The following is a 17,420-nucleotide window of genomic DNA, read 5'->3' as shown; positions in this document are numbered from 1 at the left end:
TTTCTTCTAGATCATTGTATTTCCTATTGACTGAGAATACAATTAGATGGCGAGAAAGTTGGGAACAGACAGCGAGCAATCTCAACAAGAGACAGTGTGGTGTAGTGCTGACCTCAGTTTCAGATCTCCATTCAGCCATGAAGTCCACTAGGCGATGTTCAGCAATTACCTCTCCCAGCTTAGACTACTTCCTAGGGTTGTTGGGGGAGTAAATGGAGGCGCAGAGCCCCATGCATGCCACTCGCTGCTGTTTGAAAGAAAGGTGGGCTAAAAATGTGAGATGCCTGATGTTTGAAATTGTGATAGTGACACCTGCCTGGGTGTCACAAGGTCTGGTCTGAAACTGATCCCCGATGGTCTTGGGGAGCTGGTGAAGGCAACACACACTCTGCACATGTTTCTAGGTACAGGCCTAGGCCTGAAGCCTCCGTATCCAGAATATATTCAGCAGCTGATCCCTCACTTGAAGCAGGCTTGTTCAAACAAGGGTCAACACACATCCCCAACTGAAGAGAAAGCAGCACCTAAGTTACCATAGATGTTCACATTAATTCAGAAGAGAAAAGCTCAAGTGATGAACCAGAAGTGATGATCCTTCAGATCTTTCCTTCCCCATTTCACAACAACATTTTGAAGAGTCATGAACAGCAGAGTTTGCTAAGGGGGAAATATTTGGGAGTATATGGAGTGGAGAGGGGCGACTGCAAAATCACGAGAGAAGCCTGATTACTACGGCCGTGTGGAAGGCTCCAAGGTGCACACTTGCTTTTTGTGGCTATGGCAGGTACTCCCCAGATCTGTTACACTCCCAATTTGACCCCATTCTGTCCCCTTTCTAAACACACATACAATTGTCCAGACACAGCTCAGGTCAGGGAAAATGTGGACATCTTTGGTTAAGGAATCTCCAAAGCAAGAACTCAGAGCTTATGCTGGGGCTGATACCAGTGGGGGCTGAATCTGGTTAATTTTTTAATTTATACCCTGCTTTGTTCCCCAATGGAGACCCAAAGCAGCTTATAACAATGCTCTCCCCACCTCTATTTCATCCTCACAACAACCCTGTGAGGTAGGTTAGGCTGAGAGAAAATGACTGGCCCGTGGTCACCCAGGGAGCTTCCAGGGAAGAGTGGGGACTTGAATCTGGATCTCTCCAATCATGCTCTGGTGCTCTAACCACTACACTTATTGCCTCTCCATAGTACCCTATAGGATCCATCTACTGTGTGCAACATGACCTCCTCCTGCAAACACAATCCTATGCAGATAAACAGACAGGTTGACCAAGAATGAAGGAAAATTAAAGAGCTGAAACTGATTCTTCTGGGGGAAACTTCCTATGGATTAGATCCCACGGATCCCTTTAGCTAATGGTGGTGCTTTCCCTCTGGTAAAAGGAGCCTTTCACTTACTGTTTAGTGTGGAAAGGATCCACAGGATCCAGCCAACAGATCCTCTCTTTATAAATTTGATTCCACAAATTCATACTGTCCTTCTTCTCTTATTGTTCCCAGTTATAAATCCTGCTGGTTTCAGAGCCCTTAGAAACACACCGAATGAAGTACTAAAGCTGCCCAGGATCTCTTCTGGTTGGTCAACCAGGTATACAATTTAGTTTTGCAAACTAGCATCCTTTTAAAAAATTATCAAATTTCAAAAGAAAAACATTTGGTGTTTTGAAATACCCGGGTAAAAAATGTCTTGCATCTCTCAGAGACGATTGTTTGTACTTGCTGACCCTTGCACTGAAACAGATGCACACCCACAAACACCTCGACACCCTAAACTTTAGCCACCTACACAAACGCATTCTTTGCCATCACACAACTGTAACCGCCTCACATTCCTCCACAGCACGCAAACATAACATACATATCCAGGCAAGCATAGAGTCTCCCTCATCCCAAAAGCCCAATGCTGTCTCCTAAACATAGTCACCTTTACAGAACATGGAGCGCATAATAACGATGCACACATGTACAGAATGTACAGAAATGCTTGTAGTATCGTGGTTCTCAAAGGGTCTGGAAAACAGGAGTTAGGTATCTGTGCAGTTTGGGATTTGAGAGAGTTGAAGCCCATAAATGATCCTGATTCGTTACACCAACACTCACACCCTTAAAGCACATCTCCTTCCACACAGACCCCCCCACACACACACACCCTTCAACAATACAGTTAACATGTGATGATATACACTCAAGAGCACTTGGCCACAAGCCAAAATAACAACATTAAGAAAAAAAATCGAAAGGGGTGAGGGGTAGAAATCCACTCCTTATATTTCCACTTCTCGTGAGAGAGAGTTATACTTCATCCAAAATGCTTATCCTCTCGCCGATGCCTAGAGCCAGGTCACTGTTGTTTGAGTTTTAGAATGGAGGAAATCAGAGATATTATTAATATTCACCTAATACCACCAGTGTGTGTTGACGACTTGGCCGCGACCGCAGAGGAAGTCCTTGTCGGTGCAAAGATTCAAAACCAGGTCTGAGACAAGTGATCTCTAACCACTGGTCCGTGTTGCTTTTCAGTCCTGTTCTTGGCCTGGCATTTGGGCATGAGAGCCAAGATATGGTCTTGATCTCTATCCATGGCCTGAAATTCTCAGGTGAAATCTTCCTAAATTGTACTTGCCTGCAGAAATGCAAAGTTTACATTCTAATTGGTATTTGCAACTGTTGGGAGTCCAGATGTTCAAGGCAATTGGGCCACAAAAAGACAGCTGGATACTTACAGCCACATACTTAAAATCCATAAAGATTGTTTTCTTTTTAAGTATCCTTTGGTAAAAGTAAAAAGAGGAATATTTTCAAGTCCCAGACTTTTGCCAAATCTTGAGAAACACTCATAATCTCACACGTAATCTCACAGGTAAATATTTCTGTATGGATGCATGCATGCCTCAAAGCTGCACATCTTATATGCACCCCCAATTGAACACCAGAGAGCCAGTGTGATGTAGTGGCTAGAGTGTTGGACTGGGATCAGGAAAACACAGGTTCAAATCCCCACTCTGCCACAGCAGCTCTCTGGGTGACCTTGGGCCAGTCACACACTATTAGCATCACTTACCTCACAGGGATGTTGCGAGGATAAAATGGAGGAGAGGAAAATGAGGTAAGCCGCCTTGGAGAAAGGGTATAAATTAAGTAAATAAATAACTAACACGGAGCAGACATTTGAACTTGTGATACACGTATGCCTGGAACTGGATTTAAATTCCACCTCAGTCATGAACTTTTCTTCTATAAAATTGGAACAAAACTTATCTATCTCAAAACGTAGTGTGAAAACACAATGGCCCAGATGCAGCTAAAAGTTAGGCATCCTACGGAAGCCACAGGAACTGGTGAGTCTCAATTCACTTAGGCCTCGGTGCCTTCAGTGGGACTGAGTTGCAGCTAATGCTTGCTGGTTGAAATAAAGATTTGTAAAGCAAATTAACAGGTGCTATGGCAAACAGAGGGCAGGTAGCAAGATGTAAATTGAAAACAGCATCATCAGAATGAGAATGGGAACGCCAATAAATTCCTAAGTGCCTTACAAAAGAACAAGGCAACATCCAAGATAAAAACCTGCAATTAAAAAAAGCCAAGGTTTGAAATCTCCCTTGCTGCCCTCCTGCCGCTCAACCACAACCAACTGCCTACTCAAATGAACCAGGTTTATTCTAGGCAGGCCACACACCTGTTTCTGTCAGTTCCAACACCAAAACACACCTTAGCATGGCTGAGCAGGACATGCTCTTTGAAGGCACGTTCAACAATCTACATGGCTCTCACATTTAGGCAACCCCACAGATGTCTCCCTCCCCTCTGCTTTCCAACTCACGCTGTTTCCTACAATCCAGTTACCCCCTTCTAAATCAGGGTGGGGGAGGACTAGGAACATTTTATTTTTTAGCAATGTATTTTCCCCTCTAGAGATTTGTCAAGAGGAGTGTGTGTGTGAGTGTGAGAGAGAGAGAGGTGGGGGGGGTACATTTATTTTCTCATCTGCTCTTCAGGGTTTTTTTGTGGGTTCTTTTTAAGTACAGAGAGATAGAAGGAGAGACAGAGAGAAGGAGGGGGGAAGTGTGTTTTGCCTGCAAGGCAATATTTCTGGAGCCAATCGGAATGCAGCATCCACCCTTCCCTACTCTCTAATTAAAGGGTTTAAGCAAGCTGGCTGGGTTAGATTTCTTACACATTTTCCCTGGAGGAGGACAGGAGCAACAGCTATTACTGGAGCAATGACTGAGTAAGCCTACTCAGGAGGAGGAGGAGGAGAATATTTGCCCAAAGCCTGAAGCCACTTTGCCTACTTTGCCTAGTTTCATTGCCGAACTGGTGGATCTTCCATTGGTGGGACCCTTCTCATCATGAGTGGATCCTTTGACAAGAAGATCACTAGCATCTTGACAGACATCTCCAGCTCCCTCAGTTGCCATGCGGCCACTAAGGACTCCCCCACGCTCCCCGAATCATCCATCACGGATCTGGGCTACTACAGCACCCCACATAACCAGCATGAGTATTACCCCAGTCAACCTTATACCCAACCTATGAATCATTATGCGTACCACCCCCAGTTTAACCTGAACGGATTAGGGGGGGCTGGGACTTACTCCCCGAAATCTGATTACCCCTACAGCACTTCTTACAGACAATATGGATCTTTCCGGGACCAGCAATTGCCCAGCCAAGAAGCAGGTAAGAACACTTTGTATGCTTGGCAAGCAATCTCTAGAGGGCAGGAGTCTGAGCGGGGATGGACCGAGAAATGTTTTTAATGGGCCTTGAGAAACTCCTGGATTGCAGAATCTCTTGTCCCCTCTTCTCTTGGAGGTGTGTATTGGGGGAAGGTGTCCTCCTAATATAGCTAGATAACACCTGTGTGGCTTTCCTGAAAGTGCTGTAGAATTGAAAAATCGCCTTTTGCTCAAACACCCTGGATACACAAGCACACCATTGGAAGGACTCAGGATTCCTGTTTGATCCTAGCCAGGAACCTCTTGAAAGGTTCGTATGGTCTCTATCCCTCATGCCCTGTGCACTGAACTGGTATACTTGTGTGATTCTCAAATAGATCACTTGTCACACCGATAACAGTAATGAGGAACCTTCAAATTGGGATTCAATTTCAGTGACACCTCCCCCCAAGAAGCTGCAATCCACCCACCCCCAAAATTTAAATTAAAGGGGGAACCTCTGTATGTAGCCAAGGCAACCCTACCTTTCAGCCTTATTCCCCTGCCCCTTGATAATTTTATCACAGCTGAAAACAACATACGGAATTGGTTGGCGTACACATTCTGGCATGGATATCACAGTCCATGATGGAGATCTCGGAGTTATACAATGTTTAGTTGCCTGTTAAGATGCAAATCACTGGAGAAGTTGTAAGTCCATTGGTGACGGGGGTTTCCATTCTTGAGTGAGAGAAGAAAAGGAGTTACCTGTTTTTCCACCCTCATTACATTTCTTTGGTAAACAGCAAAAGATCACTTTAAGAAATAAATTGTGCAGAGAGAGTATTGTTTTATGAGATCACTGTAAGAAAAAAAACTCTAGTTTATGAAAGACTGTGAATTAGTTTGTGAATTTGGGTCTCGGTTTGCTTTTTATAAATTGTGTACCAGTTAACTGTTGTATGAATGCCTAGAATTTCTTCTTTTGTTTAAGAGAAGGTTGGATTTTTGTTTGCAACAAACTTCATGGCTAATTCTATATGATACTTTGTTGAAGGCAAAAGGAACATGTTCTCTACCCCTTAAAAAAAATAAGCCTCAGTTTTCGTCCATTTCTGCAAAGTTTCCAACTATTTATTATCTGCGAGTGGCTTTTTATTTCCCCACTCATGCAAACAGGCTGCAGAATTTCCTGAAGTCTGCAGACGTTAAAAACCCAAAACTGTGAAGTGGCAGAACAGTCAATTTAGTTGTGTCCATTAAAAAAAATAGGAAAGGGGACACTTTAAAACTTAAAGATGGAAAAGCAAAATATTTCCAATACAGTTCAGTCAGAAGACGGAGGGTTGCTTTCTTTGAACGTAAATGAGAAGACTAAAATGGCAATTGCAAGGGGAAGGAGTCGCTGAAACCGCTACAGCTGGCTTCCAATTAAATGGGTTGAGGACAGGGGTATAAAGCTGATAAATGTTTCTATCTGCAAACAAAACTGTAGTTTTTATATGTTAAGAGACCAGATACACTGGCTGGACATTCAAGGCCTAAAATTCACGCCTTCGCTTCCCACAAATATTTCAGGAAGGGAACATGGGGGTTGTGTGGTTCCAACTGATCCCACGTAACCGGACAACACTTCCTGCCAAGAAAAAAAATATATCAGGGATCTAAGTAAGAAAGAGAAATGGATGGTTATATAAAAAAATACAAGCTAAGTCAAAATGGAAGAGGAGCAGCACAGTTGAATTTGTGAACCAGAAGGTCTGAGATGGAATAAAAACAGCTAGGCTAAAGCCACGTCCTCTGAGGTTAACCAGGACTTGTAAATGTTAAAAATATTATTTTTTAAAACAAGAGAAAGCCTAATAGAGAGCCAGGAGGCGGGGAGAGAAAATTGTAGTGCAAGAAAGCGTGGCAACAGCAGTCAGTCAGAGAATCAAGCCAAGCAAAAGCTCACAAATCGACAGAAAGAGAACAGAAAGTGAGAAAATCTAGATTTTTCAAGGATTTGCTTATTTTCTAAAACCTCTTTATTGGAATCCACTCCCTCAGTTCTCCACAAAGTAGAATGCAAGATGTCTTCACTTTTTATATTCTTAGACAATTCTGATGTTGTCTCTCTCTTGTATACAAAATTTGTACCAATCTCCACAATACAAACTCTAGAGAAAAAATGATTGGTCAATCAAATGCATATTGCATAGAAACACGGAGAATGTCTCATAGGCCTCTGGAAAACCTAGTTTTCCCCACCAGATCCACCCTCAAAGATGGTGATTTTGCGGTAGAACTTGGAGGGGGGTAATGAGATGGAGGTGCAAAGAGCCCTTTGTGGACTGTATGAGAGATCAGAAGGAATGGGCTAGAGAAAGCTTCCAGCTTGGCTAGGTAATATTAGCGTTCTAGGTTGCAGGTTGCCATTAGTTTACTCCTTGGAGTGCAGGAGCTGGAGGATTGGGAGTTTTGGGGTGCACAATTGTTTGCATTCAGTGCAGCAGAACAAAAAGAGATTGTAACATAAGATCAGTAACCTTCTGGAATTACAAAAAAACTGCCTTTCTCGAAGGACCAGCTCATCCCTAGCATGAATAAAATAAACAAGGTCACTGAATGTTTCTTTGTACCAAGATTTCATTCATTCAGACTCCAAAGGACTGAGAATATGGATTCTTTTGCTGAAATGTATTTGCACCCTCCAAATAATATGGAAGGATGCATAAAAGCAAGATCTTCAGAGTACGTTCACCAGTTCCTTAAAAAAAAAAAACTACTTACTCGCTAAGATTTCTGAGACTAACATTATCTTTCCTGGTTTCTTTCTTTTGCCTCCCCACCCACCTCTTCAGTTTCAGTGAAGGAAGAACCAGAACCAGAAGTGCGAATGGTAAACGGGAAACCCAAAAAAATCCGAAAGCCACGCACGATTTATTCCAGCTACCAGCTGGCGGCTTTGCAAAGGAGATTCCAGAAGGCGCAGTACCTGGCATTGCCAGAGAGGGCAGAGTTGGCTGCACAGCTCGGACTCACCCAGACTCAGGTAGAACTCCAGAAACAAAACAAAGCAAAAATGCAAACTTCTGTTTCGCCCCCCTGCCTCTGTTCAGGGAAACATGAGTGCAAATTGCACTCCGGCTGAGTTTAATGGGCCCAGTTCAACTAATACAAAAATTCAAATCCTGCAGCCAAAAAATTTAGTTGACGTTTTGAAACAATAGTTGAAATCCAGCTCCCTTTTCATAGTTTTTCTACACCCTCACCTCCATCCTATCAGATTTTTTTCTTCCCCATTTCTTCTCTCTCTCACACACACACACGCCAATCTTCCCCTTCTCTCATTTGGTAGTTGTGCCAATTATCCACATTCCAGGGCTGACCCTCTCTCAACTTCCCCCAATTGGACAGTTTGTGCACATTTTATGACCTCATAGTTTGGGGTGGAAGGGCTCAAAATAGAGTGACCAGCAGCTTTTATATCACTGTAAAAAGTCAGGTGGCAGTTCCTTTGACTGTGTGTCCTTGGTCAGAAACTCTGGTCAAAGCACAGCGGCCAAAGGCTAAATCTCTCCCCCTGCTTCTATACTGTCCCCAGCAGCAAGCTCAAGGTTTGACCAGACTCAAAGATCTGGAACGAGGTGCTGACTGGCTTGAGAGAGGCTGGGGGGGGTGGGGGGTGGCACCATAAAACGTGTGGGTGGGGCTATGCAGCATATGCATTTCTGCAGCTTCTCCCTGTACCTTCAGAAGCACAAGAGGAGGAAGCTGGCAAAAGCAGAGGGAGGGAAAACCTCCCTTTAGCTCGTAGATGAGCTGTTGAGTGGTTTGGAGGTTGCCTTGGGAAACAGGGAGTAGGCAATTTCTTAGGTGTGATAGGAAGCCAGGATACACCTCCAGGAGTTTTGATTTTTTCTTCTTCTTAAACCTTCTCAATGTCATTCGTCAAGTCCTGCGGTTCTTCAGAGGTCCAGATTACACAGATAGTCCTGATGGGGCATCGGGGTGGGGGGTGGGGGTGGAGGACTAGAATACAGCTTTGATTCCTTTAAACATAAGAAAGAAAGGGAAGAAAAATAAGCAAGTTCAGAGCGTGAACCAGTGCTGAGTAAGTTTAGGGAAACGAAATCAAGAGAAACACAGGTTTGACAAGTGTTAAGGTTTCATCAGGATGGTTTTGGTTGGCTGTTGATGGATATTGCTTCATTGGAACTAAGATACACTAGAGCCCAAGACTCAGCCCTAGCACCTGTGATAAGGAAGAGACTGTCCCTGAGTGTGTGCAAAGTACTTTCTGTACTCTCTGGACTTTCCACAGATTCGTTTTCTCATATCTCTGGAGTTCAGAGGCAGGGTTTCAGTGGTCCCTCTTCAAGGCAGGCTTGGACCTGTGCACCTCTTTCTCTCTCCCAAAGCAACTACTGCCTGCAAATCCAAAACTAGAACAGCAAAATTTGGTTCCAGGTGTCCCCAAAAGGCAGCCTAAACCAATTTCTCTAATCCTCTTTCAATATGAATCACATTTTCTAGGATGTCAGTCTGTCATTGAGAGTTCCAATGGAACTTATGGTTGTGGTCCAACTGGGCCCTTAACTGTGTCACTGAAGAAGATTTCTTCCCAGAAATACATTATGACAGTGTATGTATTCCAGACTCAGAGACCGGTTGGATCAGAAGGCTCACATAGGGCCATCTTGTTTGGCTCTTCCTGTGGGCAAGCACCACAATAGGTGGGGGACTGTGGTCAGGTCTCCTGACATTTCATCTTTGGATTGGGGCCACAGCACTGAGGGAGAGGGGTTGATCCATGGCTGAGAAGAGAAACACGTATACTCTCCCTGCAGCTCCAGGAGACAGGGGGGGTTGGTGTGAAATGGTGGAAATGTTATCTACCTCCCTTCCACAGTGGTGTGGCCTGATCCATACTAGAGGCCCCCCCATGGCTGTTTTTTAAAACGTGAGACACACACCCCCCATCACAAAATTTCCTCATCTCATTTGGCTCTCAGAGAGGGTCAAGCACACCATCACATAAACTCTGGGAAATTCTGTGAAGTGGAAGATTCAGTACCCAAAACCATTTGATCTCATTTTTCCTATTGGAATTTGGGGTGGCAAAAGTACGGATGTAAAAGCAGTAATCTCACTTCCACTGTTCACTGACTGGAACGGCCTTGGTATCTAGGTGTGTGGTAGAATATGGCATATGGAAATGGAAGAGTTGAGGCAGAGTGGGGACGGAAAGAATTTCTTTCTTATACAGTAAGACAAAAGAACAACATACTTCCGGGAACCTGGGGAGTGTTTTCTCTTCTTCACTATGAAGCAACCACTGTCTCCCAGTCCCACCTCCTCACAAACATCTGGGGCTAGGGAGAAAGATTGCCAAGCAGACTGGAATCATAACATTTAAAAAACTTATATTAACAAAATGCCAGTTTCAGTGACTATATCTCACTTTGTATTGGGGGTGAGGGAGTAGATTTTGAATCCAAACTCAAAATTCAGAGCAAATCGTGTGATCCTTTATCCAATTCATCATGTCCTGGCACAAGCAAGAAAAAAAATCAAACTTCTCAGAAAACACCAAGATTTGATCAAAAGCATTCATAAAATCAGTTTAGCATGGTCAAATGTCAAATTTCAAAAACTTCACTATTTGCATAAATGGCTTTCCTCCAAGTCGCATATGAAAGAAAATTTGGGCTCCAGTTGGAACTCAAATGATGTTCCTTTTCAATTTAAAAACTGGAGATTTTTTTAAAAATTTGAAGAATTACATCTTGAACAAATAATCACAGGTCCCTTGGACTTTCAAAGTGAATTTAGCATGTTAATGTTAAACACAATTGCCTTATTTTTTAAATGAAAGAAGTAATTGTTTTGTATTAACTTGCCAAATTCAGTACTATATACGTGTGAACTGGGAGAATATACATTTTGAATGTTTGCAAGTAAACTCCGAGGACAGTCTCTGTTTTAGACTTTCTTCCCCTATATCTGTTTTGGCCTGGATTCCGGTCCTGCACACGTGGACCGAGATTCAAATGCGTGGCCTGCTTGTTTGTTTCCTTGCTCAGGCCTTAAGGAGGTCAGCAAGGGAGGGTTGAAGATGTCAGGAATGCAAACCTGGCCAAACGCACTGATGGACGGCAACAACAAGGCTTTTTTTACAAGCCAGCCATTGTAATTGCCTTGATCTAAATAAAGCAGGGAGGCCTGCGCGTGCTTCCTGGTTCTGGAAAGCCAGGAGCATCGTGGCATCGTGGTGGTGGCCACCTCAGAGCACTGAAAATTGCAGCTAGTAAAATGTCCTTGGGACGAATGGGTGGATAAGTTTTTGTTTATGTGGACATTGATGGTCAGGAAGGAATTTTCCCCTCAGGTCAGGTTGGTTAGTGACCCAGGAGTGATTTTTCTTACAGTAATGTAATGCTTGGCTCACTCACATGAGTCACTTGAAACTGTTGGCTCTATAGGATGGTTTTGACTCGTGCCAGCACTAAGGCCCCTGTGATTGTCAGAAAGGAATTTCCCCCCACAGGACAGATTCGATAGTGTGTGACCCCAAAGGGATTTTTGCATTCTTCTGTAGGTATTATCCCCACTCCTCCACTTGAAGCCAGCTGGGTGACCTTGGGCTAGTCACAGCTCTCTGGAGTTCTCTCAGCCTCACCCACCTCACAGGGTGTTTTGTTGTGGGGATACTAGTAGCATACTTTGTAAACCGCTCTGAGTGGGCATTAAGTTGTCCAGAAGGGTGGTATATAAATGGATTGTTGTTGTTGTTGTTGTTGTTGTTGTTGTTGTTGTTGTTGTTAATGCTTGGATCCCTTGTCTTAGTCATCTGGGCTCTTTATTCTTCAGGAGCCAATAGAAAGATGGGGTGATATAGTGGTCAGAGTACTGTTGGCTGACCCTCTCCCTCAGTCTAGCCTACCTCACAGGGACATTGTGAGATTAAGAGGGGGAACCCCAAACACTGCTCTTAATGCCTTGGGGAGGGCCAGGAGGGAGCAGGGTTTCATAAATGGTCGATAACTCCATATTGCCAAATGAGTAATCACCAAATTGGCCAAGACCTTGATAAAACTAGGACTTGTTGGGTCTTCAGAGATATTTTTCTCCAGTTGTCATACAGATTTATAGGTTAGGAATTTCTCAGCTTTTTACAAGGTATATATAATTGGCAGGGTTGAGACGTCTTTCTGTGTAGGCTGGGTATGTGTGTGCGTTGGGTGCTGCTGATCCATTTTGATGGTGAAAAAGACCTTTCCTTAAAGCAAGCAACCAAACAACACAGAAAGCGTCATGAACTGTGAGACAGCTTGGAAGCACTGATTGAAAAACTAGCTGCTTTTTCTTTGGGCATGAGGGGGAGCTATTTCTTTAATCTTGATGGAACTGAACTCTTTGGATCATCCGGCTGTTTACAGGTTGGCTTTTTTACCCCTATGGATGGAAGCATCAATCCTTAGGTTCTCTACACTGGGATACATTGGGGCCCAATCCACATTAACACGCTGGCACTGGCCTGGGCATTTTAGTGGTGCTTGGCAGGAGATTTAAGACTGTGCTTTTTGGTTTTCAGCAGAACTGAACCACATCAGCCTCCATCTTGTGTACCTGTGTTCATTAATTCAGGGTTGTAAAGCACATCTAGGCTGTCAACATTCTCTATAACTTCATCTCATCTTTCCTTTTGAGGAACAGTCTAATGTTAAGTGATCGGTGAGAACTCTGGCTGACTTCACCCAATTTGTTCAAACCTTTTGTGACTTCGCAATCCATCATTTCAATATTTAATTAATTAACAGACAATGCATACTTAAGGCTACAGTTTGTTAGACTGGAAAATTAATTGGCTCAGAGTAGCTAGTTGCCAACTTCATGGCATTGGTCACCAGTGGGGGAAATCGTCCCCCCGCCTAATGTGGCTATTTCACAACTCACCCTACAGGCTTCAACCTACTCCTTCCCTCTGCCCCTTCCTTGTTTTGACCACAAGGAGTTTCTTTCTGCTTTGCTCCTTTCTTCCCCACCTACCACCCACTTCCTTTCATCCTTCCTGTGCTGTTCATGCAAAGTGGGGCATGAATGGTGTCATGCCCTAGAAGCGCTATCAGAAAAGGGTTTCAAGCCTACCAGGGCCATGATCCCAGCCCAACCCTCATTTCAACACCACAGTCCCAACCCTGATACTCTTGGCAGTCGCATCCAAAGACTTGTAAAACACCTGAGAGCTCTTTGTCACAAAGACTTTTTTCCCTTTTGAAACCAGACCAGGGAAGCCCATCTTGTTCAGCAAAGAGGCCAGGCCAGAGATTGTTTGTTTGTTTTTTTAAAGGGAGGAACATGGTCTCTTCCATGGGGGGCTCCATGAAAGCGGGCAAGGCCCATTTGTGGCACTTCAAAAAACAGTGTCAGTGTTTCCACCCTGTTGCCTGACAGGTTCCTGAGATTTTGACAGCAGTATGATAAATGAAACAACCTAGGCTTTCCCTTTTCCTTGACACTTCTCTACAGAAAGAGGACAAGAAGGAAGGGATATATGTGTTTCTGTTTAAAAATGGAAACAGCCTCTTGCCCCACCTGTCTACATTTATGATGTGAACATTCTTAGAGGAGAGGCCATGTTATCCACTCCTTCCCAGCCTACCACTGTGTACCATAGAGAAAAGGACTTTCTCTTTGCAAACATTATCAAAGGAGACCCTGTTTCACCCTCCACTCCCTTTCCTTTAGGCATCTCTGTCCACCATAGAGAGAGGTTTCTTTCTCCTTATGGGTGCTTTATTTCTTTTAGAAGAGGAGTTAACATGCCCTGAATTCCTGTTTTCCAACCCAAGATACAGAGGGAAATGAATAGAGAGAAGGATATTCCTTCTCCACAGGTTTCAGGGCTGAAAACAGATTAAACGCAGATTCTACGACCTCCCTGTGCTAGGGTGCCATCCCACAGAAATCTATGTAGCAAGGAGGTTCAGTTTTATATACCTGTGGAGTATACCCTGAGGCTTTTAGAAGTTGTTGTTTTACTAGTAGCAGTAGTTCAAAGCCCCAGTCCACGGGTCTGCAAGAGACAGCACACACAGTGGGCTCCCCATTCCCCCCCCACCTCAAAAAGCCATCCTCAAGATTCTGGCAAGTTTGCAATGAAGGTTCTGGTGGAGCGGAAAAGAGTGCTGCCAGGAATCAACCTGGGGAAAAAGCCTCTTTAAACTATGACCCTGATATTTAACAGGTATTTTGCTTGGAAGCTGAAGGAGGTCTAGAATTGAACTACTTGACTGCAAAATTGTAGTGAGGATTCTCCTTGTGCTAAGGGAAGGAACAGAGAGGTTAGGAGGAAAAGCACTGTTGTCCACCCAGCCCATGAATATGTGTACAGTGTCAGGCGTAGACATTTTTAAAGCACACACAATTGTCATCATCGATTTTTTTTAATTACTTCATTTATACCCCACTATCTACCCAGTAGGGACACAAAGTATCTTATATCATTCTCCTCCATTTTTTCCTCACAACAACCCTGTGAGGATGGTTAGGCTGAGAGTGTAGGACTGGCTGAAGGTCACTGAGTAAGCTTCCATGGCAGAGTGGGCATTCAAACCTGGGGTGCCCAGATCTTAGTCCATCACCATCACATATTCACATTTCCTTCTTTCTTTCTTAATTCAGGTGAAAATCTGGTTCCAGAACCGAAGGTCCAAGTTCAAGAAGCTGTACAAAAATGGTGAAGTCCCTCTGGAACACAGCCCCAATAACAGTGACTCCATGGCGTGCAATTCTCCACCATCGCCCACCCTTTGGGACAGTAACACCCACAACAACCCAGCCAATAGAAGCCAGCTCCCCCAACCGCTTTCGTACAACTCCCCACCAAGCTACTTGGAGGACCATAATTCTTGGTACCACCACCAAAACCTGAGCGGGCCTCACATACAGCAGCAAGGACCTCCGCCCACTTCTGGTTCTATGCATCACCCGTCTCCGGGGCCTCCTCCCAATCCTGGAGCGGTATATTAACCTTCTTTGCCTCCTGGATGAAACCAGTGGAGCAGGAAAAAAGGAATGAGGGAGACAGAGAGGGGGAGACAAAGAGGGAGAAACAGACAGACAGCAACAAGTCAAAACACTTTGATGTGTTTTGTATGACATGTACACATTCCATCTCATCTCAGGAACAAACGAACGGCGACATGGTTAAGAAGCTGGGGAGATGATCTAAAAATAGGCGGAAAGGGACAGGGAGGAGAGACCTCATGCTCCACACTGTATGGGAATGCATTTGGTTTTCACCCGAACAATGCCACCAAATCTCACCTTCCTACATGGTTTATCTGTGGGCAATTTCTTCTCTACCACCAAAGCTAGCTTCATGCAGAAGACACCTGACAGTCTTTGTGGGAGAAGAGCCAAGAGTCATACCATGCAGGTTTTCCAAAAGAAAGTGTACAGCTGGGAGGATTTTCTATCCTTTTCTTTGTTTGTTCATCGTGTTTGTTCAGCTTCCAAAGCAAAATGGTTTTTAGAGAAGTGTTGTCTTGAGGACTGTGAAAGAGCAGGCAGGACTTCAAAAGCTGTCATCCGTAGTAGGATCAGGATTTGCAGTGTTACTCATCCGTGCAAATTTGGAACAGAAATTGATCTAAGAAATTCATCTGTCTTTCTTCCCCCCCTCCCCCTTGCAAATAATGTCCTGTTAGAAATTTAGAAGACAGTTTAAGAAAGGATGGTGAAACATACTCACCACGTTTTAAAAAACAAAACAAGAGTTTAGGACTAAAATCAATGTATACATTATACAGAACTGGACAGTATATATTTAGAAAAAGCTCTCTTAGAGAACTGCTGTTTACATAGAACGGGGAAGAGCGTGTGGATTCTGAGAGTCTCTACGCAAGACATCTTAGGGACTCTCAAGTGAAAGATCTTACACTTGTTCTCCCATTGCGGATACACATGCACTGCTAGGGAGACAGAGTACATTAGAATATGAAACCACACAGAAAGTAAGTCACTTGAGTGTCCCTGTGTAAAATGTCTTGTGTAGAGAGAATCTGAACTCAGGCAATTTCATCCCAGAAACCCTCCAGGTTAAATACAAGATTAGGAAGCTGGTTTAGGCGATCTCAGAGCGAGTTCTGCTAGCATGAATCTGCTGGTGTTTTTTTTTTAAATCCCAGTGCAGAAAGAAAAGGAACGTTCTGTTCTGTTAGACAAGTCCAAGCTTAATTGGGGCAAAGATCTGGCTTGTAGGGGCAGATGCATACGGGTGCCCGCCTGTCTTCCCCTGGGGGCCAAAAAGCAGCTCTGGGAGGAGTCATTTGCACAAGGAGAGTGGCCAGGAGAAGAGGGTTAACCCCCTCCCCCCCAGTGGTTCTGACCTAAATTATCCATACCTGATTTTAAGCCTTTTTAAAAAAAAGTCTATGGGTGATCCATTCACAGCAGCTTTACCATCACAGATCCTTTGCTACCAGGTCCAACTTTGCCCTTTGGTACTGAAAAATTAGAGCTCAAAGGAAAGTCTTAGTATTGACTTGGAAGGGGGGAGATTCTGCTCTCCTTCATTACACTGCCTATCTGAGGTAGCTCTTTTTAGAAGCAAAGTTATACTTAGTTTACTCATGATTAAGAAGGTAAAGGATCAGATCCTCAGTTTATACCTGCTGATGCCAGAGATTGGAGAAGAAAGAAGATGAGGGAGGGGGGTGTTTGATCTCAGTTATTAAGGTACTTTACATCACTTTAGGAGCCCAAATTTATATTGGGGCCAAATGTGAAAACAAAACTCCCTTTCTTTACTGGGATTTTTGTTTTTTATATTCTAAACTATCCGTGTAATAAAGGGGAGGGGGCACCCTGTATTTACACCAGTTCCAAATAAGAGATGCTTCAAATTGCATCAGCGTTACAATCCAGATATTTGTTTCTTTGTCTATCTGTTGTCAATTGATATCACTTGAGAATTTGACCTTCGTTTAGGGTTTTTAAGGGGTTGAACAGGGGAGAAATGTTTATTTAAAAATTTTAGGGAGATATTTAAAACACTTTGGGAATGATTTAAGTTATTTTTTTTTTGAAAAAGGAAAGTGAAAATTGCTAACTGTCTTAAGTGTTGCTCTTCTCATGTCATTTTAAGCTATTGTGAAAGCAAAGAGCTTATTTTTTAAAAAAAGAACCAGAACAAATCCATCTTGGATATTTTTTTAAAAGAAACAATGGTGTGTATGTGTTTTTTTAAAAAAAAGAGCTGCAGTTTTAATAAGCATTCTCTTGTGTTGTACAGTGTCAAGGTTGCTATTTATGTTGCCTTGTATAATACATACAGAGGGAGAAAGGGGATGTAAATATGGCTGATTTGTATAAAGCTTATTTCAAAGTTTTAAAGAAGTCTCTTTTTCTTGTTTTTTAAAAAAATCTGGCTTGGAAAAAAAAGAGCAGCATCTCTTGGAGATGAAAACTGTGTTCCAGCTTCCTTTCTGCTTTGGTAGTAGACAGAAACTCTATGTATAATGTTAATAAAATATTTTAAACCTTGCAATACAATGCCCTGCATTTTCTTTCACAAAGCCACAGTTGGAACCCTATGGATTTTTGCAACTTTGCAGACTTTTGCTTGGACATCTAGCAACACTCATGCATTTCCCCAGAAGTCTGCATTTTTCATTCTGTCTGCTCACAGCCAACATACAGACATCTTGCTCTGTCCATATAGTATAAAATCACAAGACTTGTGTTGTCCAACAAATTG

At 43.4% G+C, this 17,420-nt stretch overlaps 1 protein-coding gene across 1 annotated transcript; it reads left to right on the top strand.

The window, feature by feature from the left end:
• The first annotated feature begins 4,227 nt into the window (after positions 1 to 4,227).
• Positions 4,228 to 17,202, top strand: DLX3 (distal-less homeobox 3). The gene is made up of 3 exons (XM_054993461.1): positions 4,228 to 4,694; positions 7,516 to 7,706; positions 14,342 to 17,202. Exons 1-3 carry the CDS (start codon positions 4,364 to 4,366, stop codon positions 14,687 to 14,689), a joined length of 870 nt encoding a protein of 289 aa, XP_054849436.1. The 5' UTR covers positions 4,228 to 4,363; the 3' UTR covers positions 14,690 to 17,202.
• The last annotated feature ends 218 nt before the right edge of the window (positions 17,203 to 17,420 follow it).

This window comes from Eublepharis macularius, chromosome 12 (assembly GCF_028583425.1).
Source record: "Eublepharis macularius isolate TG4126 chromosome 12, MPM_Emac_v1.0, whole genome shotgun sequence".
NCBI lineage: Eukaryota > Metazoa > Chordata > Lepidosauria > Squamata > Eublepharidae > Eublepharis > Eublepharis macularius.
Note: the sequence above shows the minus strand (reverse complement) of the source record. Positions and strands in the feature narration are given on the sequence as shown.